At 37.6% G+C, this 25825-nt stretch overlaps 1 protein-coding gene across 7 annotated transcripts in view; it reads left to right on the forward strand.

Annotated features, from left to right (window-relative positions):
• The first annotated feature begins 20673 nt into the window (after positions 1-20673).
• The window catches only part of NOVA1 (NOVA alternative splicing regulator 1), a 145521-nt gene continuing 140369 nt past the window's right edge, over positions 20674-25825 (forward strand). For 2 of the 7 annotated variants that reach the window (XM_084520487.1, XM_084520488.1), the window contains exon 1: positions 23532-23671. Coding sequence is in view for 3 of the 7 variants with exons in the window: in XM_084520486.1 (XP_084376612.1) it covers positions 21497-21632; positions 23528-23671 (280 nt within the window). In the remaining 4 variants the exon portion in view is untranslated. Of the gene's footprint in view, positions 21633-23527; positions 23672-25825 lie in introns of those variants that run through there. The other 5 variants (XM_084520486.1, XM_084520491.1, XM_084520485.1 and 2 more) reach the window with 5 other exon arrangements.

Here is a 25825-nt window from a genome sequence, read left to right on the forward strand (position 1 = left end):
GAAAAAAGACTCATTCTCCACAGCGATAAAGAGAAAGAAAAATACTATGAGATTTACCCACTAAAGGCTTTGAAATAACACACACTGTGCTCTCGATAGATACTTACAGTCTGATCCCACTTTCTGGAAGGTAGCAGGTAAATCTGTGGCAGTACTTATTTTCTCCCCTAACAGAGAAGTTTGTAAATCCATTTTTGTATAATTTTTAGACTTTTCAGAATCTATTTTGCTTTATTCCATTTTAGAGGGTTCACTGTAGTTTTAAAATACTAGAGTTTAAGGAAGTGTTTATTTCTGAACATTCCTACAGCTGAGTTTCTAAACTCAGGTTGCATGTAAACATTGCTAACTTCCATCTCAGAATTTGGCTAATAAATTTATTAGAACAATTTGTCAATCTGTATGTGAAGTATGCTATTGGTTAATACATTTTAATGAGAACTAGAAAACAAGACAGTTTTGATTTGGTGTTGTTTTATTCTTTGAAACTTAACAGAACTTCTCTTATGTATATATTTTTTTTACGGATGTTGCATAGAAGCTGTTTTACCATCAGAGCCAGAGATAGAAAGAGACCTTATAATAATATAATAATAATAATATAATAATATGTCCGTCATATGAATACCAATATATAGGCTTATTTAAGCACTGGACAGCCATGATTCTGCCTACTCAAAGAATAAGAATAGAACATTTATCAAAACTGACAAGGATTAAGTGTCCAAATATTACATATTTATTTTCTGGTCTTTAGTGTTTATTTTTTCATCCCCTAAGCATAAGAAAAAGGCAGCATAAAGACTCCCCCATCAGATTGAGCCCTTTATTTCTGCTGTGGCTATTAGAGAATTATTTTTACTATTAATTGATTACTAATTACCATTACCACCATTACCATTGCCTTTTTTTTTTTTTTTTTTTTAAAGTGGAATAGAGTATTTTTGATGCTGCCAGAATGCATATAGTAAGTATTTTTACCATCTTCACAGCCACAGCTTAGTGGAGTGGGTTAGGGTGCTGCATACATTGACATGTCTTGGCAGTTTGAATAGAGAAAAGAAAGGCCATTTCTAAAGAAGAGGAAAGCAGGGCTAAGGCTTTCAGTAGCCTTTCTTATAAGTGAGGTCCTAGAAATTGGTTGGACCAACTGTGAAGTGGTAAATACTGGCAGCATCTGTCCAGTACGTGGAAGTATAAGTAATGATTACCCTCATGGTCTGAGTTACATTAGGGCAATTCCCAGAGGACTTAAATTGCTAAAAGTTACACTTAATTGAACCTCACTTCTTGCATTAAGTATTTCTTTTTACATATCTGAGACAAGGTATCATGTGGATATACTTATTATTTCTTCACTGAGTTCCACTTCTATACGTACCATTTAATGTTTTTATCTTTTTCTGGCTAACTTTGTGCATAGGCAGATCTTCCCAAAGACACAGAATAAAACTGAAAACTATTTTATGTATGAGCCAAATCATATTTAAATGCAGACCTTTAAAGCTGAGTTAGGTAAACCACTCAGGCCCATAACTAGACTTTTTAGCTAGTTTTGAAGTTAACTTAAATTTGACCTTTTTGGAAAAGAACTGAGTCATAAAAATTAATTTTAAATTACACTTAGTGCATTTGGTATATTATTAGACCTTCAGAATACTAACTTCAGAACAGTGATGCATTATTTCATTCCATTGCAGAGAGGTGAAGTAATTGTTTCAACTACCTTAATTTTTCTCTTTTAATCATATGAGGATGTTTTGAACTAGCTTTGACTTGAGTCAAGATCTTTACTTTTAGTCATAATAAAGTTACTTAATGCATCAGCAAAGTTATTTAAAGTTATTTAATGCATCAGCAAAATCAAAGTAAATCTGAGTGGAGACATAAAGAGCCTTAAAACATTCATGCTTTCAAAATAGTTTAAAACGTTCTTATGTAAAATAACTATATTGGGAATAGAAAAAAATCTTAAGTAAAAGTGTAAAAATTTTGAAAATGTGAAAAATTTTAGTAGATATTAGTATCATGTAGAGTCTCATCCAGAGTCTTCAGGAGTCATAGCTGCATTTGCAATTCTCTAATAACTTCATTTTACTTTATCTTAATTTAATCTTTTAATCTAGGTGTAAACACATTAAGAAAATGTGTTTAGATTTGACAATATAGAAGCACAGAAGCACTAAGTATATTATTTTATATTTTTGTCAATTTTTCTAGGCCTGGAAAAACAAAATTTTAATTAGATAAGTTATTTTATGTATCTTAAGATTTCGATCAATCCATGTGCACAATATCCTAAACCGCTGGCTAAGTTGTTGTCTGTGAAAAAAGCAGAACAGTACTGTCAAGTAAAATGCTGCATAACAATGTTTCCTTTTGGGGGAGCAGGGAATGGAAACTCAAGATAGGTTTCATAGGTAACAACCATCACAAAGACTAATCTGGATGCTTTAGCTCACGACTCTAATATCCTTTTCATATAATTATTTTAAAAGTAATTGTATACCTTTTTCACATGAAACTATAAACAATGAAGATGCAAGCAAATCCAAACTTTGTGATTTTAAACAACACTATAACTACTTTTTTTTTTTTTTTTTGTATCTATGTTTACTGAAATTTTTATTCCAACTCAGTTTCTTTTGTCCTTGGTCTGGTCTTCATAGTCCTCTCTCCTTAATCCATTGTTTTTGTAAAGCCTCCCAAGGTTTCCCCATTTCAGCTTGTCTTACATTACATTTTCTCATCCTACTCTTTCCTGTCCCATTTTCTTGTTCATTCAGCTAATTGAGTCTCTGCTGATTTCAGAATTTGGCCGGTCAGCTGACACCAGTCCTTTTGCTAACCCATCTCATCTTCTCATCTTTCACTTCCCAAACACATAGCTCTTGTACACCATTACTCTTTTTTTATTTGTTACTCAGTCTCACAGTTCTTACCCCATATGATCACATTTCTCCTCCAAGTTCCCAGACTTAGTCACCAGAATTCTTAGCTTTGATTTATAAATTCCTGTTTAGTTGGATAATTCTTGGAGAATCATTTATTATAGCCAGAGGAGCTGGCTTCATTCAAGTTCAAATCTGTATCACATTTCTGGAAGAGTAACCAGAAATATTTGTAAAGATTATAAAAAAACATTTAGGAAACTGGGCATCTTCTGGAAAAAACAGTCTGTTTGCCTGAAAGTGGTCTGCTGCTTTTGAGTCTATTTTAGGAAAAAAAAAAAAAAGCCTCGAGGCATTAGTATTGCAATTCTGCTGTTGACAGCAGAAATACTTGTGGAATTTACAGATGCCAACAAAAGTGTCCAACCACATAGAAAAGTATCAACAAAACACTGTCAACACAGGGAGTCTCTAAAATATTTAATATCACCAATAAATGTTTTCCAGATTTTGAAATATCACACACTAAAGATGTCTTCCTGCCAAAGTACAGCTCTAAAATATTAGATATTACTTCCAGTTTTAACTCCCTGGACAACACTTCCAAAGAATAAAGTAGCTTCTCTCCTACTCCATTTCCCCACCCTTTCATTCTGAAGTAGACTATCCTGAACATATAAACAAAGTCATTTATTTGTCTAATCAAATCACAGTTTATAACAAGTCTTCAGCATTACAACAGAGAACATAGAATATTATTTTTCATTGTATATTTCTGCATTATCTGAGACAAAACTGGAGAAACAAGAATTAATGTAATTTTTTCTTTTAGAATAGGGATTCTGACCTCTGATGAAGGTGGAAAGTAAGTTCTATTGAAGACAGAGCAGAAGAAGTGAGCTATGTTTAAGAAGGAAAGCACATACAGAACTTGGTGGATGCTTTATTTCATCTGAGCTATTTTTACAGAATAATCTACTAGGAAAAAGGAGAGTTGTACACTGTGGTGTATCTTTCTCAGAAAGGTTGTAAGTTCATTCAGAGTGAGGGAAGCTGAGATAATGGCTGGTTTAGGGCCAAACCATTCAAATGTTGATGGAAACATTTTCTATCTGAAATAAAGCACTGATAAGGCAACATTTATTCCCATTAGAGAATGTTTCAAATGAACTAGCTAAGTAATTTATGCTTAGGAGTCTCAAAGGAACCAGTGATTCATTGCCAATTTTTAACTTATCTTGGAAAACTGGAAAACAGTCAGATTTGCAAATGTTGTCTCATTATACAGAGAAGGATATAACACAGAGTAACAAATTAGCTAGTCTGACATTCATTTCAGGTACAAGAATGGAAATGTTACCTTGGAACTTTGCTGGTAATGAACAAGACTACAATTATAATTACTACTTATCAGATTTTTATTTTTATTTTTTTTTGGTGAGGTCTTTTTGAAGCCTTTTTCTCTTTGGTTTTGGTTTTGACTGGAGTATGGGCATGATGATCAAAAGTCCTCACACTGATGTATTACATTTGGAATTAATTCACTTACTACATGTTGTGAACGTTTTTTAGTTAATTTGTTTGTTTGTTTTGATTCAAACACTACAGATGATGCAATTCACAGGTATGAGCTAGAAGGATTAGAAATGGTTCTTTTGACAGATATTAAAGTACAGTTGCTATGGGAAAAGATCGATCGGCAAGGCTTTTTTTTTTTTTTCTTTTTTTTTTTTTTTCCCAGCATCTCTTAGAAATTGTGTCTTCTTCCAGTTCTAACCTCTTTCCATGCATATTTTACTATATTATGAGTCTGGTTGTTGGATCCCTGAAGGGGATGAATGAGCAAAAGGTTATGCATAAATTGTATGCAAAAAGTGACTTGAAAAAAAAGCAAGCTCTCTGAACATCCTGTTCCAGTGCTCTGTCACCCAAATGGTATAGAAGTTCTTTCTCGTATGACAATGAGACCTCCTTTGGTTCAATTTACACCAATTACCCCTTGTCCACTGGCCACCACTGAGAAGAGTTTGGCCCCATCCTCTTCACATTATCCCCTCAGGTATTTGTAGAGGTTGATAAGATCCCCTCTGATCTCCTCTTCTCTAGGCTAAACAGGCCCAGTTCACTTAGTCTTGCCTCATAAGATAGATGCTCTGATCCCTCATCTAAGAAATTCTGAGACCAAAAGAGGCTGACAGCATTAAGGCAGCTTCAGTCCTAAGGCACTCAAGTCCAAATTCTGGCCTTTGTTCTATCTCACTGAGGTTATCCTCATCATTGCCTGGTCAGGGTCTATGAAATTCAGGTTGCCAGTGGCAATTCTTGAACTGTGTAACTCTTATCCTAAAATCTGTGTTGATGGAGTAACAGAACAATCTCAGCCTTACTGGTCATCAATTATGGCATTAGACAGCAGAAGCAGTCCACTGCCCAATTCTGTTCTGGCCTCTGTATTTGTTTTCATATAAAGGGAGAAGACGATAAATATGGCTAATGATCTACCCAGACATCTGTTATCTAAGTAACTGGGCCACAGGAAGTTTAACAGACTGATCTTCATAAACTTTATTATTCAACCTTGTGTGGAAAGCTGTTTGTAGCTGCTGCCCAGAATATGCCTTTTAAACACGCGACCAAAACTTGATAAGGTATGTGGTACAAGACAGAAGGCAAAAACTTAATTTTTGTAACCCTGTGTCTTTCTTTTTCTAGCTTGTACTATCAACCATGATTATCTAGTAGCATTTTTTGAGCCAGCTATTTAAGAAGTTAAAAGGTTTTTATTTTGGATGGTCCATGAAGTGTGATTGTTCACCCAGGGAGATTCTTGTCCCCCATGACACACCAATGAATGATATTTTGCTCTACTGCAGACTTGATGCATGCTATACTTGCAAGATGCAGGGACAATAGTGGTGTCAGCTGCAAAAGAGACAGCAGTCTGAAAGTAGTTTGATTTGATGACTTCACACTCGCACTCTATAAATTTAATTTCCTCTTTCATCAGGCTGCCATTCAATAATCCTTTTGAAGCAAGAACTCCTGTTAGTTTAAAAACCCCATAAAACCTCATTATCAGTGTATTCTAGCCATGCCAAAGGAGTCAATATACCTTCTTGGAGAAAATGATGATTGTTTTATTTATAAATGCTTTTATCTAGACATCATATACTCCTGTTAGAAACAATTCATAACTAAGCAATAATTGCCTTTGTGAAGTATTAATTTAATCCCAAACATAGCACTGGAAGCATAGCTTTCTATTTTATTTTTACTAGGAAACAGCTTTCTAAGAAAGAGAAGTGCAGTGCCTTAATGTAAAATTTATTCAATCCTAAAAATTCTAAGTCTGTGAAAATTCACAAAGGAATATTCAGTGTTATTCTCCAAATAATTTTTTTTTTCACTCTTATGAAGTCAACAGTGTTCTCTTCTACAGGGAGTAATCCTACTCAACGTTTTGCAGATATTTTTGCATGCTGGAACTAGCTTCCAACCTTATGCCTCACTACCTGGCTAAGGTGGACTATTATCACCCATGAAACTTATGTTCCTTCCTATGTGTTTTACCCTGATAATCTTGTTGGAAGCTAACTAACCCATACAAATTTTACACATATCCAATACTAATATTCTTTTTAGCTGTTCATTTGTGTATTATGTATGTATGGAGTTTTGATAGATATTAAAAATAAATAAATTTAATAACAATTTATATAAATTGCTCTAATACACTGAAAGCAAATTTGTTGCTGTATTATTAAAAATGCTAATTAATTGCTTATGATTTGCATATTTTTCCTGTCCTAAACTCTTGGCACATAACCAATTATAAATTACTGTACTATGTTTTTAACTAAGTAATTCCAGGAACACTGATATTCATCCCTACTAAAAAACTTGGACAATTAAACTGCTGCTATTCCTGGGAGGTAACAAGTTCTATGGTTTTAGGACCAAGGACAGAGGGAAAAAATACCATAGTTAACATTCTTCTAGTGAAACTGCCAAGTTAAAAGTGATTAGAAAATTTACCACTCTGAATAGCTATACTCCCTTGTGCCTGCAGGGACAAGATTCTGATTAAAGTGTTAATGTTTGAAGAAACAGATAATCTGCAGGATTCATAAGGTCTAAGGCATCGATGACCATCCAAATGTGATCTTTAAACTGAGTCCAGGAGGAAAATTAAAGCAAATGTGATCTCTAGTGCCCAGCAAACCCATCCTGGAAAAGACATAGCATTTCTGCTGATCAGAAATCAACATTTCCAATCATCCCAGGGTTTCCTCAAAATAGCAGTAATATACCAGAATGGTTTCTTCATGTGTATAGGTAACATCATATATATAACAGCAACAACAACAACAGCAACAACAACAAAACAATAACAATAACAATGTATATTATTATATAGTTTATACAATATAATTTTATACAATATCATTTATAGTAATTATACCGTCAGAAAAAAGCAGAGGCACAAATCTAGAAAGCTGTAGTTGCAAGACCTGTAAAGTTCCCCCCCAAGTAAGAACTGTAAATATTTCATGGGTGACAGAAATGCCACGTGGTAGAATGCTCTTTCTGGAGTTAGATTTTTGATAACTGCCAAACCAAGCTTTAACCACAATCAGGGTAATGATGGAGAGGTCATCTGGAGCACAGAACACTTAGAGGCAATACCATGCTATTTCATTGACTCAGATTCCTGTTTCATTGTTGTAGGTCTGCAGAGGGACTCGGGCACTGTGATGATTAGTAACAGTGAAGGTCAGGCTTCTCCAGTACAATTCATAGACCCAAAGAATCTTTTTATATTCACTGTGCAATTCATTGAGACATCTTCAAGTGGAATGCCAGTCAGCAGCTGTAATCTACAGAATCTACAGAAAGTAATCTACAGAAATGCTGAAAAGTTATCTAAAATTCAATCTGCCCAAGATTCAGGTATTTCTTTCCTATTTTCAGAAGAAGCTTCTGTTTTGAAGTGTTTTACAGTTCTGGACCCTTGGTAGAAAGGCAATTATGTTGTCCCTTGTTATAAAGAAATCTTTATTTTAGAAAATTCATTATGATGGTGATTCTTCCATTCAAATTCCAGTTGTAATTATAGCACTTACCCAGTATGTAGGAAAGTTTTTTCTTTCATCTTACTGACAAGTATGAAATATATATTTCCTATTAAAATTCATTTTATTGAAACAAACAGAAAAAATCACCAGAATCTCTCGTCCAAGGCTAGTACCCAAACTATCACAGTGTGTGTTAGGCTTGAGGTATTCTCTGTTCCTGCTACTGGAAATGAGGCACTTTTGCACTAAACATCAGGAGGGCAAAAGACAGTTCATACATGTAGACCAGCACTTAGACCATTGATTAGCACTGCTCTAGAAATGTTTTATTCTTCATCAACAAGACTTGTAATAAAGTCTGGAACTTCAGCTTTCCCGCTTCAACTAGAAATTAGTGTCCTTTATTCAATGAGTAAATTGTCTGCATATTTATGAAACTAGTACCTACTTCTATGTCAAATGAAAAGCCCAATCGTAAATGTATGTGTTAAGCATGATCTGATCACATCTGTTAGATTTGGTGACCATATACAGGAGAATGAATGTCCAGTTAACTTTTCCTTGAAGGGCTTTGGCTTTTCTTGAATGAACTGAATCAGCTCAGAAGCAAACAAAACAAAACAAAACAAAAACTGACAAACAAGCAAACAACACACACACACACACACAAAACAACAACAAACAAACAAACAAACACACACACACACAAAAAAACACAAGTGCTGCATGAACTTCCAACAAGTATCTAAGTCTTTATGTGTTGGCAATGTTGCTGAGTCTTTTGCTTGCATGTAGAGTTTGATTGTCAAAGTTCAAAGTCTTAAATTTCAAACTCCTTATACATTAGGTTAGATGATAAAATCCACTTGCAGATCCAGTCCCTCTATACCAGAGTTTCTTCTGTTCAAATTCTGTTTCTTCTGTTCTGTTTCTTCTATTTGTTCAAATAACAACATCATCTGATGTTGTTATTTGTGTATTAAATATACATTAAGTGCTATAAGGGAAACAAATACACTTGATGTAAGTACATTAAGTGCTGTTAGCAAAGGAAAACAAATAGGTGCATCATGGGAGGAAATAAAGCCACATATTCATGAAAAGTTATGCCATTCAATATGCATGATAATCATTTAAAAACACCTGAGTGTCTCAGAAACCTCCACATTATAAAAAGTCATTAGGAATTAAGGTCCTAATTTTTTTTAGGTCCTTCTAAAATTTTTAATGAACATATAAAATTAAATGAACTGAAAACCTCTTAGAAAAAATGCTAATTAGTACATAGTATGCAGAAATGTCACAATTAAAATAAAATGGTCAACGTAAACAGTTTCTGGCCACTGAAGAAAAAAAAAAAAAGATTTTGGTGTAGTAAGACCAAAGTAGATAAACATTGCTTTCCTAATTTGAAAAACGGATTTTTCATCTCCTCCCCCTGTAGCACTTACCTGTGGAAGTATATAATGTGAAGAGAGAATGAAGATGCTGTGCTTAAAAACATGTAATGTTTACTTTACAGTAGTCATGTTTGTTTGTTTGTTTGTTTGTTTGTGTTTTTTTTTTTTTTTAATTTACAAATTATCATTAGTGTCAAAAGTACTCTTCTTTTAGAAAAGTTGTATTTTCAACAAAGAAAAGGCAAAAAAGCTATCATGCTAAACCCAATAAATTAATTTGCAGATACGTGTTGTTATTAACACTTGGAAGTGCATCTACAGATCCACATCAACTACAGGTAGCTATTCTGAACTGCTATGATGGCATAATGATGTTATTAACTTCAGACATTTGTTATTTAAGGATTTATACTTGTGGTTCAGTGAAAGTCTTGTTAACTGAGAAGTTGGTTACCACTAGAGGGCTCAAAATTGCTGTGTGATTTTATGTATGTATGCATGGGTGAACGTATATATACATATATACACAAAAGATGCCTGTTATCATATGTTTTATTAAGATGACACATGAACATAGTTTATTTTTTCGTAGATGACTTCCATTGAATATAATACCATGTTGCAGAACCTATAATGCCAAGCATTTTGTTTGATTTTTCTTGGAAATTCTTAGAGGTTCTAAATAAATAAAATGTTCCTGGAAAGCTGACTGTTTTCTTTCACTACTGTGACAATTGTAATGAAGAAATATATGGCTTTTAACTATTTTTAGGTAATGCATAATCTTTGGACATTGTACAGCCTAGTATACTACAGTATAGTGATGGAATAATAAATACAGCCCAAAAGTTAATGATCATAATCTCTTCAGTTATACTTGACTTATACATGGATTTGAGGTATCAACATTTCCTAAATATCAGCAAAATTGTACTTTAGTAGAAGAGATCTGCTCAAGAAACCAATACTCCAAACCCAGTGAAGTTTCATATTATTGTGATTAATGATGATACATGTTACCGTAGAAATAGAAACACTGACATCAAAACATTTTGCAGACATGTATTGCTTTACATAATACTCAATTTTGAATAGATCATCCTTGTAATTTTACTTTATTTTTCTGTATAAAAAGTTGTGGAAAAGCACAGGAAAACACAAGATACTCATTTTTGGCACTTAAGTGTTTTGATTGTCTGGGAAAAAATGTGTTGAATATGATCGTGTATATATATAAAGTGAGTGAGGATTTGCATAACTGAACCAAATCTTTCAAACTTTGATACAAAATAGCTTCTTTGAATCTGGCTGCACTACCTGTGTTTATTGCTTACACTATTACTAGTACAGTTGGATACTAACATTCAATAAAGCTTTAACATATTCATTTTCGAGCATCATCACGTTATGTGTGTTTTCCTTAATTGTTAAAAGCTCTACCAGCTGTTTCACCTTCATAAAACAGTAAATTGTCCAAAAAGTGCAATAAATTAATTGGAAAAAAATAATTTTTAGACTGAACAGTCAAGTAGGCAGGAAATACAATTCTATTACCATGTACACTTAGATAAACTTTAAAAGTAGATCTTATTATAGTCCTATTTTCACGACACATTTACTTTAAAATGATAAATATGTTTAACTAAAACAAATTAATTTTGCTTTAAGAATTTTAACTCTTGCATGAATATGTCTCATTATCTGGAGAAATGATGTCCAACTCATTATATCTAGATCAGGTGAACATATTCTAATCCTGTTTTGCAGTGGATTTCCTCCATCAAGTTTTAGGCATTTTATCAGCCAGAATAAGTCTTCATATGCACTCTCTTTCATGAGTTGAGAAAGTTCTCATTGTTGCTGCATTTGCTTAGGTACAGCCTCCTTAATATGGTTTATTTGAGATATCATTTGATACAAATAAAGACAGAAGAGGCAGGTTCTTAAATTTTAGTTTCACTATAGTACTTTTAACCTGTTGGAAGCATATTTGAAAAGTCATGGCAATCCAGTGAAGTCCCCAGTGACTGGAAAAGGGGAAACTTAACCTCCATTTTCAGAAAAGAGGAAAAAAAAAAAAAGAAGACAGGGAACTACAGACCAGTTAGTCTCAGCACCGTGCCTCGCAAGATCATGGAGCAGATCCTCCTGGAAATTATTCTAAAGAATGTGGAAAATAAAGCGGGGACTGATGACAGCCAACATGGCTTCACTGAGGGAATAATGCGCTTGATAAATGTGGTGGCCTCATATGATGGGGTTACAGCATTGGTGGATTGGGGAAGAGTATGATCTACTTGGACTTGTGGAAAGCATTTGGCACTGTCTTGCACAACATCCTTGTCTCTAAATTGAAGAGACATGGATTTGATGGATGGGCCACTTGGTGAAAAAGGACTTGGCTTGATGGTCATACTCAAAGAGTTGCAGTCACAGGCTTGGTGATGAATGGATTGAGAGCAGCTCTGTGGAGGACTTGGGGTGTTGGTTGATGAGAAGCTCAATATGAGCTGGCAATGTGTGCCTACAGCGAGAAACCAACTGCATCCTGGGTTGCATCAAAAGAAGCTTCGCCGGTAGGTTGAGGGAAGTGATTCTTCTCTGCTCTTGTGTGACCCTACCTGAAGTCCTGTGTTCACCTTTGGGCCCCCAACATAAGAAGGATATAGAAGTATTAGAACAAGTCCCATGGGAGGGCCACAAAGATGATCAAGGGGCTGGAGCACCTCTCCTACAAAGACAGGCTCCGGAGCTGGGGTTATTTATCCTAGAGAAGAAAAGGCTCTGGGAAGACTTCACAGCAGCCTTCCAGAACCTAAAAGGTTCAAGAAAGCCTACAAGAAAGCTGGGGAGAGACTAGGTATCAGGATAGGGCTAGTGATAGGATGAGGGCTAATGGTTTTAAACTAAAAAAGGGCAGATTTAGATTAGGCATTGGGAAGAAATTCTTTACTAAGAGGATAGTGAGGCACTGGAACAGGTTGCCCAGAGAAGCTGATACCCTGGAAGTGTTCAAAGCCACGATGGATGTGGCTTTGGGCAATATGGTCTAGTTGGAGGCGGGGGGCTGGAATTAGATAACCTTGATGGTTCCTTCCAACTCAAACCATTCTATGATTCTATGCCTCTAACAATGAGCTTTGAGGTGGAATGGGATAGAATAGTTCACGAACATAACATCACTGCCATGACATCCTATCAAGTTAAAAAATACTAGGCAGTAACCAACATTAACTGGCAAAACTGGCAAATAGAAACTATCAGACTGAACACATCTTTTTATAAACTTTATTAAACAAATAAATACAGGTTTGAAGGGATTAAAACCCTTTGTTATAAACACATACAAAGATTAGAGTTCATTTCCATTTTAAATACTTACTAACAGGCATACCAAGTGGGGTAAACATGTAGGACAAGATCCCAGGACTCAGGATTACAGGGATCTAACAGCAGTCAATCCAAAGCAATGACAGCATGCGACAGAGGCAGGAGGTCCACTTATAAATATCTTTGTTGTAAGACATGATGAATCTATAAGCACTGTTGCTAATATGCACAACAATCCTGTTTCTGTATTTTGTGATTTGTATTTTATTTATTGTATTTTATTTTGTATTTTGTGATTTCACTTGCAGTGAAACATTTCTGATTCAACATATGAATTTCTCTGTTCTAGCGCAAACAACTTAAACCTCTAAATTAAAATAAGAACAAAAAGAAGAATATAAATATTTGTAACTTGAAACAGAAGTCTTCCTACCTGACTAGAATATGAAACACAAAATACTCCATAGAAAATGTACAGGAAACATAATCAGGCTTTTTTATTTTTTTAATATATATTATATACATGTAACATGCAGCTTTATATTTACAGCTTTTTCCCATCAACATACACAGTATCTATGTAAAAAAAAGTTCACCTTAACTTGTGATCTTTAATTATTGGAATGTGAATCTTTAGTTTTCACCTTTGTAACTGCCCAAATTTTTAATTAAATACCACCTGTTGTTTTGTTTATATATAATTTATTAGAAATGAATGATACATTATATATTCCAACACACTACATGTATTTATTCCTGTTCTATATCCCTACATATATGTATGCAAAATTAATTCAAATTGCCCATCACTAGAATATGAATAGACTCTCTTATGGCACGAGAGCTTTGCAGTTCACTTTAATATCTTCTGTATAATTTCCTTCCTCTCTCTACTTATTTTTCCCCCAAGTATTTTGTATTGAATGACTTAAGAACTCTGGAAATCAATAAAACTGTTTGCATCCAGTAGGTCCATGGATATCTATTGTCAGTCTGGAGGGTTTCCAAAAAAAAAAAAACAGAAAAAAAAGAAAAAAAAATCTAAACATAATATATGTATGTGGAACATTTAAAGCAATACATAGCTTTTCTGGAAAATGCTTAAAAGTCCACATATTCAAAAATGTTATCAGGGCTGCAATAGAAAGGTTCCCTTTTATTTACAGTATACTTGGATGAGATTTGGTATCCTAAATCTGCAATATTGAAGCAATGCATCTCTTTCCCATTGAATTAAAGACAAATGAATCATTAATTCAGCAATTGTTGTTTGTTTTTCATTATTATTATTATTTTATTTATTTTTTTTCTTTTAAGCATGTAAATTTTTCCATGTTGGTTGAATTTAAAGTCATACATCCACTTACATGCATGCCAATTTCATGATACGGCTCTTTGTGAAATATAAATCAAAATAATGTATATTTTGCAACTAGCATTAAAATTATAAAATAGATTAAAAGTAATTAAAGTGAAAGTGGTCTCATATTTTGGTATCTTTTCATGGTTCCAGTTCTGCTTTCACTGAAATAAAATTATAAAATGAATAAACCGCCAAAGTAAATCATAATTTGCCACCATGTCCTTTTGGCTCAAAGTGGTAACTGAGTAATTTTGATAGTCTTGTACCACTGATGAGCTCTGTTTTAACCTCAGTGCACTAAGGAATACTCTTTGTCTCAAATAGGCGGCATTACAACTAATCCCTATGTTTTTCTTGGACCAGATAGCCTTTGTGCTGCTGACACACAGCTACCTGTTTTTATGGCAAACAGTGAGGTTATGTGCCAAATCATTCTGACCAATTTATCCTGACAGCAGGTTTTATGTGTTTACGCTTCCCCACTAGGAGAATTTTCAATTCAGGGGTATTTTGAAATGGGTGATTTCATGCAGACAGAAATATAAAGCACCGGAACCATTAAATTTTGTTGTTGGAATAGAATAATTTCTTAAGAACAAACTCTCAAGGTATTTGCTAAACCTTAGGCAAGAATCAACTGAAGCTCCCAATGTAAACTTGTATTCTTGAAGGTAGTAACTGTTGCCTAAAATCACTCTGTGCTGAAAATTAATTTGTAATCTACTGGCATATGGATTTTTATATACTAAGTCTATAAAAACATTTTTAAAGATTACTAGATCTCTTTTAGGAACTTTTCCTATTGTAATGATATTAGAGATGTGACTTCTATAACCTTTCCATGGGAAAAAATCCTACTGCTATGCTAATACTAAACTTGCAAAAGGATTACTTTTGCTGAAATAGATTATTATTTGGAAAGTTGATTACAAATTATACTGGTAAAAATTTATTTATTTTTGTTGGCAGTTAACATAAATGAGTTTGCCAGTATAATTTTACCAGCATATGTATGTTTTTAATGGTCTCAAGTAATATAGGTATTTGGAGTGAGTGAAATGAACATTGCAACTCAGTTTTTACTACATAGTTTAATGCACGTTTTTTTCATTAAACAGAAAAATCAGTACCTTTGTCTGCACTGTATCATTCTTGTTTTTCCTTTGTCCCCTGTGCAACATGTTTTCTTCCTCCCTTTCCATTCCATTTTCAGCAAGATTTCTGATCTTTTCCACTAAAACAACTCTAATTGTCAACTGAACTTTAGTAAATTTCCAGGCAAAAATCATGAATAAGGTGTGTCATAAGACTATATTTAAAATTATTACTACGTTTTCACTATTTTTAATTTATGAGACTAACCAAGACCATATTAGCCTCTTTGAGAGCCTCTCTGAGAGAATGACTGAGCTCTAACAGAGATGGTCTAACAACCACTTAGGGGTTGCTGCATTATTTCAGTTCTCTCAGATCACAGGAAGTGGTGTAGTATTGCAGAAGACCAAGCCTTACAACAAAATCAAAGAAACTGATTTTTCTGTTAATGTTTCTGTATCATCTTTCATTTATCCTAAAGTGCCAAAAATTCAAATAAGTGATGGGTGGGAAAAATGTTACATAAAATAGCGATGCTGCAATACCGATTCTAGTAAGAGATTAAAAACAAGTATGCTGATTCCCTGAACAAATATCCTATTTTCCATACAACAGATAGATGCATACATCCTGTAGTATCTGGAGTGATAGCTGGCTGTGATGCTTCACTGACATTCTTTTGTAATACAGTGCTAAGAGGTATGCAATCAGTACCACCGTAAACTGACGTAAACTACACAAAGTGATCCTGCTGTTTCTCACGTACTATGCTACATCAGTGTTTCATTACAATGGCAAGTACCAGTTTCAATCCCTGAGTTATCTATTTCAGTATTTGAAAAATAAACAAACTGGCAAGAAGAATACTACTGTTGGAAAGCACTTTAAATCATATCTTCAGTTTCCTTCATTCTAAGAAATAAAAGGTCTTACTGTACAACAAGATCACCATGGAGATGTCTTTTGGGGAAAATTCTCAAGCCAGTGGAGTTTCATGGATCATATCCTGATCCTAGTCAATTCCTTGTGAGGGATGAAAAATGATCTTGTCCTGAGGTTACCTTATTTTTCACACTGACATCTCAGTAGGTCCTCACGTAACCCCAAAGTAGAAAGAACACAAGAATAACTTATAAAACAGATCTTCATCTGTAGGAATTCAGAATTTTGATGAATATTGTGGGGGAGGAAGTAGGTGATCCCTCAACCAAGACATCAGAAATGGCCACTGATTTCCTACACACACTCTTTCCTTCCACTTCTAAGCAAAGAATTTTGGCTAATATATTCATGTTATGATAAATAGCATGGTCAAATTATTACTTCTTTTTTTTTTCTTTACCTCAGTTTATCAGAAAAGAAAGCTACTATGCAGTAATGGTTTATAGTATGAAAGGGTCTAGCAGCTGTCTCGGCTCTTTTCTGTGAGGAATAAAACTGTTAACACTTGACTACTACTTCAGTAGTGCATATAATACAGCTGTGGATAATAAAGGGAATATAAATACTGGAAAACAAATAATCAGGTCCTTTTCTGTCAAAATGAGAGATGTTTAGCTTTTTCCTCTAGCCCTGGGTTTAATCTTCCTAAGATTAACATTGCAGTAATCTAGAAATTCCACTGAAACTTAAAAATATTTACTGATAATTCAATATTTAAACAAAGAACAATTGGATAGCTGAATCAAGAATGATAATAGTGTGATCGTTAGACTATCAAAGAAAACAATTCATAAACAGAAAGCTGAAGTTAAAGACTTGAAAGAGAAAATTAGATTTTTTGTTTGTAACTAACTGTAGGTTTAGTGGAGCAGAGCTTTGCCAGGCATCACAGCAATTGTTCGATAATGAAAAACTCCCAGTAATAATGGCATTATTTTGGACAAAGACCAAACCTGTTTTCTTTTACCTAAGCTGGATGTTTAGGAGGTATTATTTTTTAATTTAATGATTATTGGGCTCTGACATGTTTCCAATAAGGGGAAAAACAAACTGTTCATTCTATTAGCCAGAGGAGAAGTATCCATCACCTCTAAAAGAAACAGAAGGTTGAGTTTGGTTCCTAAGGTGGTCACTGAACCACTAAAATGTGAATCAGTCCCTAATACATTAATTCATTTGATACACATTTTGATGCTCAGTGGAGCTTATCCGATTAGGAGGTGTTTACTACAACTTTACGCCAGTTATCCTGTGAATTTCTATTTGTTAAAATACATATTTAATTACTTTGGTTTATGCTTCTTCCTAATCCCTGTCCTCTCTAAGGACTGCTCTCATGCCTGTGGAAGAGTTTAGTACGAACACAACCACCCACACCTTCACCAGCCAAGTGCGTTCTTAGAAATAAGGCTGGCAAATTGAACTTGTATTCCATTCTACCAGTGAACTAACTCTTCCTGAAGCTATAGAATATATTAGCTGGTAGGAGATAAAGAAACAGGAAAAGGAATCAAGATGCCAGAACCGAACATTGGTTAGACATGCTAGTCTAGAGCTGTTTGAAAAAGAAACATGGATCAGCAGATGAGAGAGTGGGGAAAAAAAATGCTGGTAATTATTTATTTTTTCCATTGGTTCTTTCTCCATAGAAATCATGGCGAAGTGGGGACAAAGCTGTAGCACAAGCCTCCACAACTATTTCCACTGCTACTTCAGACCACAAAAAATGCACGAGGCTGAAAGTGCCGCAGAGTAGTGGGGTTGTTTGCGAATTTCCTAACACCCATTTCATTCCCCACCTCCCATGAAAAAAAAACACAGCTTGCAAAAACTACCTGTGACCTCTGCCACTAGAGGGCTGCGCTTTCTGACATATGCCCCGAGACCTCAGTATCCCTGCTCCAGGCAGGTTACTGGCTGTCACAGGCGGTGCGTTTACATAAGCGTATTCTGAAGCTATATCTGTAGTAACTAATAATCTTGTTACTATTAAATTAATAGTTGCTGAAATGTTAATTATATGCAGATATTTGCTTAGTTAAATAGAACCACTACTAAGAAACCATCTGAGAGGGTAGTTCTATAGCTTTAGTTAAATTCTTTAAAACCTATAAAGAGTCTACTTAAAGGTACAAGAAAAAAAAATTAAAAAGCTTATCTTAGTGGGACTGGGAGATAACATATCAGGAAATTATTAAACAAAAGACATTCTGTAAAGACAAGGGGAGGCAGACATTCCGTAAAGACAAGGGGAGGCACTTGTGAGACAGCTGTTTGTGAAGAAACAGACTAACACAGGACAGACATCTGCTGAGTCTGAAGAAATTAGGTTTCAGGATTACCATTTTCCTCTGAGCTTATGGAAGATAGATACACAACATACACTCTGCTTATCACATTAAAACCTTTTTTTTTTTTTTTTTTTTTTATTCTACACTTCAATATTCCTGTTGTTAGGATGAGTTAGGATGAAACAATACTTTTGTTTAAAGAATGTAATCAACTAAATGTTTTATAAGCTAATTGGAGCTCCCAAAGGGAAGACTTGCAGGTGCTGAATCCAATCAGATCTGCCACATAATTAAAATTGGTGTGGGGGGCACAGTAAAACAGATGTGGTCTTAAAACAAGAGAATTGTTTGATTCCACGTTACTACAGATGAATGGGGCATGTTCAGTGAGATAAAGGGAGCAGTGTTATAATTTGTACAGTTCCGCTGCGGAAATTAACTAAAGATGGCTTCACTTGAACATTGTTTTTTATTTTTGTCTTCAAGATTTTCTATCCGTCATTTGCTCAGTTTACGAATAAAAAGAGCTCCGTAAGACTGATGACCCTTCAAACTGGACCGGAGATTTTCAAGTCATGCCACGCTCTTTCTGGCTCAAATACTAATTAAAATTCTTCAACTGGAACTTAGTAAAGAAAATGGAAGAGCCAGAACAGTCCCCAGCTTGCTGTACCATAATTGTGTCAGCAACTGCCAAGGTAACAGAAGCCTAAAATTGTATTTCAGTCAGTAAACTAAGCAATTATGAGTCAGAGTATCTTAGATACAAAGGGTACATGATGAGTAGGAAAGTTCCACTTTTATACAATATTTTTACTGACCATACATGCAGCTTGTTACTGAAACTGCTGCATCTGTTTCATCTGCCCGGGAGGCTAGATACTGCATTCTTGAGACACAATTCCCAAAGAAGTCATTGAAAGTTTCCTATTTACAACGCTAGATCGGCTTCTTAATTTGTGAATGCTTTTGGGCAGGAGTCTGTTCAGATGTTAAAAAGCCCATGTATTAATATCCTATAGCATATTAGCTTATCTGGCTCATAATTTATAAGGATTTATAAGGGGATGTGCTGTATTATATATTATGCATGAAAGCTGTATTTTAAGCTCTAAATATTGTTTTGGGCAGCATTAATAATAAGTGATTACTGAAACCATGGCAGAGTCTCCCTGGGAACTCAGAATGGAAACTGGATTTCATCCACAAATAGTCGGGTTTTAAGCTCGCACTGTGAGAGGACTCCAGTCAGCAGCCATTCCGTACACACTCGTTGCAGTACGAATTTAGCACAGAGAACGGTTTAATGCAATAAATGCGCATTTCTAAATTTTGTACAGAATGGATGCTCTAGTGCTGACCGCCACAGCTATGCTTACACCACACCGCTAATTTTTTCAAAGGCAAGGAGTCGATTAAGCAACAAAGACTCGAGCAAAAGTGCTCGTGCGGCACGGAGGCAATCCCCCCGAGCCCTGCCACCCCTCCCCTCCCAGCACCCCTTTTTATTTTTATTTTTTTTATTTTTTTAAGCCGAACCCTGTGAAATTTCTAAACGGGAACAGCCTTCGCTGCAGGGAAACGTCTTCGCCTTGCCCATTAAATATTTACGTAAGGAACGCAGCGCTGCGTCGCACAGCCCCGGCTTAGCCCAGCTGTCACGGCACGAAAATAATATCTTTATTATGCTTCGCCACAAGCCCGCAGCACGCAGTCTGCCGCGTCCCAGGCTCCCAGCGCAGCGCTGCCGCTCCGCACACCCTGGCCCGGGAGGAGGACGGAGCCCAGCCCGGCCCTTCCCTGCCCGGCTCGGCTCTCCCCGCGCCTCCTCAGGCGATGGCAGCCGTCCTCCCCCGCAGCTGCGGGCCTATAAGGCGCTGCGCGTAACCCAGGTGACGCCGCATCACGGCGGGGACCCTCCCGGGGCGGGAGGCGGCCTAGCCTCCCCTCCCTCCCTCCCTCCCTCCCTCCCCACCACCAGCCCGCACCCCCGCCGCAGCGGTTAAACCGCCCCCGCCTCCCCCCCCAACCGCTCTTCCACTCGCGACCCGCGATTGGCTGCGTCCTTCAATCCCAGCCTCGCTCTCTTTTGTTCCCATTGGCCGTATCTCCCGCCTGTCTTGGCGGCAAGCCCCGCCCTCCCTTTTTATACCAGCCTTACTCACCCCCCCCGCCCCCCCGCCCCCCCCACCTCGCCCCCCCCGTCCACCCCCTGCCTCCCCCTTCCCGGCCTGCCCCCCCCCGGCTCTAACCTCTCCTGCCTCGGGGGGTTTCTGCGGCGCAGCCGAGGTCGGCGGGCCCGTGCCCGCGGCCGGCCGAGGCAGGCGGTTGCCGGGGCGTTCGAAGGAGGCGGCGAGGCTGGGGCTGGGGCAGGAGCGGAGCCCCGCCGCGCAACCAGGGACGCCCCCAGACACACACACACACACGCACGCACACTCACACCCCCGTGTCCCCCAGCCCCAGCCCGGCAGCGAGGGGGAGCATGAGAGCCCGGCAGCGGCGCTAGGGCAGGCAGGGAGCGGAGGGGGCTCGGAGGCGGCGTGAATCATCTCCCCCTCGCTCCCTCGCCCACCATTTACACCGCTCGCTCCCTCCCTCCTTCCCTCCTCCCGCTCCCCCTCCCTCCCCTTCCTCCTCTGTCTCACTCGTTCTCGCTCCCCTCCTCTCCTCTCCTCTCCCATTCTCTCCCCTCCTCTCCTCTCCCACTCACTCTGTCCTCTCCTCCTCCCGTCTTACTCTTTTCACTCTCTTCCCTCCTCCTCCTCCTCCCCTCTCCCCCTTTCTCTTCCCTCTCGCCCCTCGCTCCCCTGTCTCCCTTCTCATCTCCTGACACTGCACTGCAGCTGCTCCTCCAGCCAGCGCTGCCCGCTTCCCTCCCTCCTCTCCTCTCCCTTCCCTCCCCCCGGGTGCCAGATAAACAAGGCGCGCAGCATCCTCGGCAACGCTGAGCTTAGCTCTACATTTTCGAAAAGGACAAGAGAACGGGACGAGCCCCCTCCCCTCCTCCTCCTCCTCCTCCCCCTTCCTCCTCCTCCTCCTCCTCCCCCTTCCCTCCCTGCCCCCCCACCACAGAAGGGAAGAGACAATTCTCCTCCGAGAAGCAGCAAACATGATGGCGGCAGCTCCCATCCAGCAGAACGGGACCCACACCGGGGTTCCCATAGACCTGGACCCGCCGGACTCCCGGAAAAGACCGCTGGAAGCCCCCCCCGAAGCCGGCAGCACCAAGAGGACCAACACGGGCGGTGGGTATAGCCTCCGTCACCTCCCCCCGCCCAGCCCACCCATCTCTCCTCTCCTCTCCCCTTCCCTACCTGCCTGCCTCCCCCTCGCCCCCCCCCCGAACCCCCCCAAGCATTCCCATTTCTCTAATGTTATCATTCATCAAAATGGCGTCGGTTTTCAGCATCTACCGGGCTTTTTATTTTATATCCACGCCGGGGCTGCGGAGCCGTGACCCCGTGGCGGGGAGGGGGGCGCGCAGGGGGCTCCCGCAGCCCCCCTCGCCCTTTTCGCCATGGTCTGGAAGGAGGCGGCAGGCGCGCTTCCCTCCCTTCGCATCCTCCAGGTCACAAGTTGAATTTCAGCCTTGCCCTGCGTTTTTCCTCCTCCTCGGCCTCGCCGCTATTGTCAGCGTGTGTGTGTGCGCGGCGTTTGTTTGTCTGGCTGGGGGCGAGGGCTGGCTGGCGGAAGGGGGGAGCCGTCACTCCGCCGGGGGGCTCAGCGGCTCGCATCCTGCCCTGCCCGGATGAGATGAGTTATAACGGGACCAGCATCGCCTCCCTTCCTTTGCGCTGGAGTCGTCATAACAATGCACCGAGGCGGAGGTGAATTCGTTTGCCCGATATTAAGAGCAGCAGGCTAACTGTGCGCAGAGCATCTCACGGCCGGCTACGTTAATATGGATAGGCACTATTGTCACACGCAGGCACTGCTTCAGGAGCTCCTAGTCGTGAATAAGAAAAGTGAGGTGAACTTGTATTGCTCCTCTTGCCTAGGAAAAAAAAAAACAACAACAACAAAAAAAAAACACAACAACTTTGTAGAACAGATTTCCTGATAAAAATCTTGATATTAAAGCAAATGGGACATGCACATAATTACTGGGGAGAACCCAAGTCTGGGGAATGAACTAACCCTTATTCTCCTGCACTTTACACAGCCGGTTGCAGAAGGTTTCTCAGACTTCAGTGTCTCTGGATTTAAAATTAGGATGGTAGCACTGATGATTTCAAGGCTGATTCAGTTGTTGAATCAGACTGGGAATCCTTTTCATTTTAATTTTGTATTTTTCATTCATTTCATATATATTTTTCCTGATCCGATTGTGTGCTTTAATGCTAGTGGTGGATGGAAGACTGGCATTGTCTTGTCACCTTTTAAGTGTATCTGAAATAAGTGACTTAGGCTTTTGATCAATTGGGAAAAATTCTTCTTAATGTCCTTTAATTAATGAGCTTAAAAGAGATCATTGTCGCTTAAGAAGTGTTAAAGGAATACATCAGGATTACTTAGGCAAGTGATCCCATCCGCACCATGTTGAGTTGTTTTCTTGGCAGTGGCTGAAATGCTTGGAATAAAACCCCACATTTTGGGTGGGTTATTTGGTAGCAGAGTAGTCGTTTTGCTCACTTAAGAAGAATGCATGCAATAGCTAATTGCTATTCTCATGTGTTTGCTAATGACAAACAAATAGCCCATCAGAATTTACAATTCATTCCTTCTTAATTTTGGCATTTCTTTTGCAGTATTTTCAAGCAAGGTTGTAGTTGTCACTAGGCACGTTTTTGTGCAGGGCTCCCTTTTTTTAAAAAGGGGTCCAATCATTTCTGTGTGCTGTGGTTACCAGTGGAAAAATCGAAAAAAATCCACCTTAGGAATACAACTTTGATTTTATTCTTTTACAGAATTAAGGAATATATATGGATTCTGTAATTTGCTTAGAATAAATATACGTATTGTAAAATGTCAAAGGCATAGTCCAAACGTGTCTTGCAGAATGACGCAACTGGTTAGATGTAAATGCATGAATTACTGGATGAGTTTAAAGATGTAACGTTTTATTTGTGGGTCGGGGGGTGGGGTGGGGGGGAATCAAAGTTTTTAACCCATATTAACCATGCATATCTCAATTTTTCAGAGGATGGCCAATATTTTCTAAAGGTCCTCATACCTAGTTATGCTGCTGGATCTATAATTGGGAAGGGAGGACAGACAATTGTTCAGTTGCAGAAAGAGACTGGGGCCACCATCAAGCTGTCTAAATCCAAAGATTTTTACCCAGGTACGTGCAAAAATTAGCCAGTTCTTTATTTTTAAATCCCATGGGATATATGTACATGTCATGTCAGTATGTTTCAAATGTTGGCGACTAAGCATCCAGTGCTACTGGAAGCGATATTTATCAAAAAAGTATTCTACGAAGTGCAACAGTGAATATAAATGTTCTGACTTAGTTGGACTATGAAATGAAATGGTTACTATCTAGTAATTGAACTGCTTGAAATATGTTTAAAGATGTTTGCCAGTATTTCTGAGAGAAAATCATAAACATTTTCTGGTTGCTTTGTTTTTTAGTTAAAAAATAAAAAATCGAGCTTTAAGGAACCAACTTGACAGCTGGCGTAAAAATAATTGTTCGTTTGAAGTTTCCAGACATTGTAATGACAATTAAGCTAGAATGAGTAAAATTGAGAGGCTGCCTCTTAAAGAATGGGCCATTTACTTTTAATCCATTATGTACCTTCTTTATGCCTCATTGCTTTGTTCACTGGCTCTGGAGTGAAGGAAAGAGGACAAGTGCTGCTCTTTAGGTATTCTTTATATTATGTTTATCTCGATGGTGGAGGAAAACTCTATTATAAAAGTGAAATGCTTGGGACGAATAAAGATACGAGTATTTTGTATCAGCTGTATTTATGCATAAGAAACAGGTTTTTAATATTGGTGTATGACAACAATAATAAATCTGAATTAGTATTTCTCCTTTAAGATTTCTAAACCGGCGGGGGGGGTCTTACATAATGATACACAAGATTTTAGCTTTTGTAATTAAATATTTTTTTCCTAAAGATAAACAAAAAAACATTTTGTAATTGAACTGTGTTCTAGAGGAGTTCTTGTAAATTGATGCAAAATAATAACGTAACTAATTCTCTTTTTGGTGTTTTGATTTTATTTTGAAGAATAGCTGGTGGTTTAGAATTGAGTAGGTGTTACTGACTTTTCTGTTGGAAAAATTAGAGCTGTTTTGCATTTGATCCGTTTTAACAAGATGACTGAATCCTGTAAAATAGTGAAGGTAGTTGGTATGGGCATAAGCAGAACACTAATGTGTTAGTGTTTAGCTTTTCCTGTCTTCTAACTTTAGTGTCAGGCAGAAGTGGATTTTTTTTATTAATAGAGAGATTGTGGTCTCTTTACGATGATGATTTTTGTTATGGAAATTTTAATGCACCTGTTGTATGTCTCCTTAATGAATGCAGTTTATAATACTCACATGACAAAGGTTAAAGTAGTGTGTATAGGTTTTCCTGTTGAAAGATACAGTTTATAAACTGATGCTTGTTGTCTTTGATTTTTTTTTTCTTTTTTACTTTTCTTTCCCCTTTGAGAAAGTTAGCAAATAAGGTCCTTTATTTTGAAAGGTATGGTAGGGTGGAAAAAAATCAATGTAGGATTGTGAAAACTCTTGGAAGAAATAAAAGCATTCAAAAGAGCCTGATTGCAGAATTAATAACATAATCTGCGTAAAGAGCCGCAATAGTGAATTAAATTCACTGTCAATAGATGAAAATGAAATAGATTTTCTGCATTATACATGAGGTGGTATCACATATGCAAGGATGTTACAGAAAATTGGTGTTTATGAAGAATATTCCAAATACCAAATTACAAGCCTTTTCATTTTACTACAGTTTATTTACACTCTGTTGGAAAGGACGCTCCAAAGATTAGATCTTTTGTTCAGTACTCTAGCATATTTCTTCTGTTTTCTGATTAAATCAGAATTATATATTTCTTTGTGTAGCAAATTGTAAAGATATAGCAGTAGTAGTAGCAGAGGAACCTTTGAAAAATAAAAATTAGCAATCTAGAATGACACGAGTAAAAATGTTTGCAACAAACATGTTATCTCTTAAAATCAGTAATAGTAACAATGTAAATAACTAGTGTAGTAAGGCTTAGTCAATTTCGGTGTAACAGGTGCAAATGAACTTCCAGTTTGACTTTAGACAGTCTGCTTTGAGTTTGCAGCCATGTTGTCATATTGCAAATGAGTCTTTTAAAGAAGTTTGTGACTGATACCTGCTAAAGCATGGCACAGGTCTGAGAAATGGACTCCCTTGTGGCTAGCTCTTCTTAGTCTTTGTTTGCGTTTGACCACAAGCCCATGGAATTTTCGGAGGTCCTGGCATTCCCTAAGCTGATAACTTTT

The sequence above is a fragment of the Aythya ferina genome, assembly GCF_964211825.1.
Source record: "Aythya ferina genome assembly, chromosome: 5".
Classification (NCBI taxonomy): Eukaryota; Metazoa; Chordata; class Aves; order Anseriformes; family Anatidae; genus Aythya; species Aythya ferina.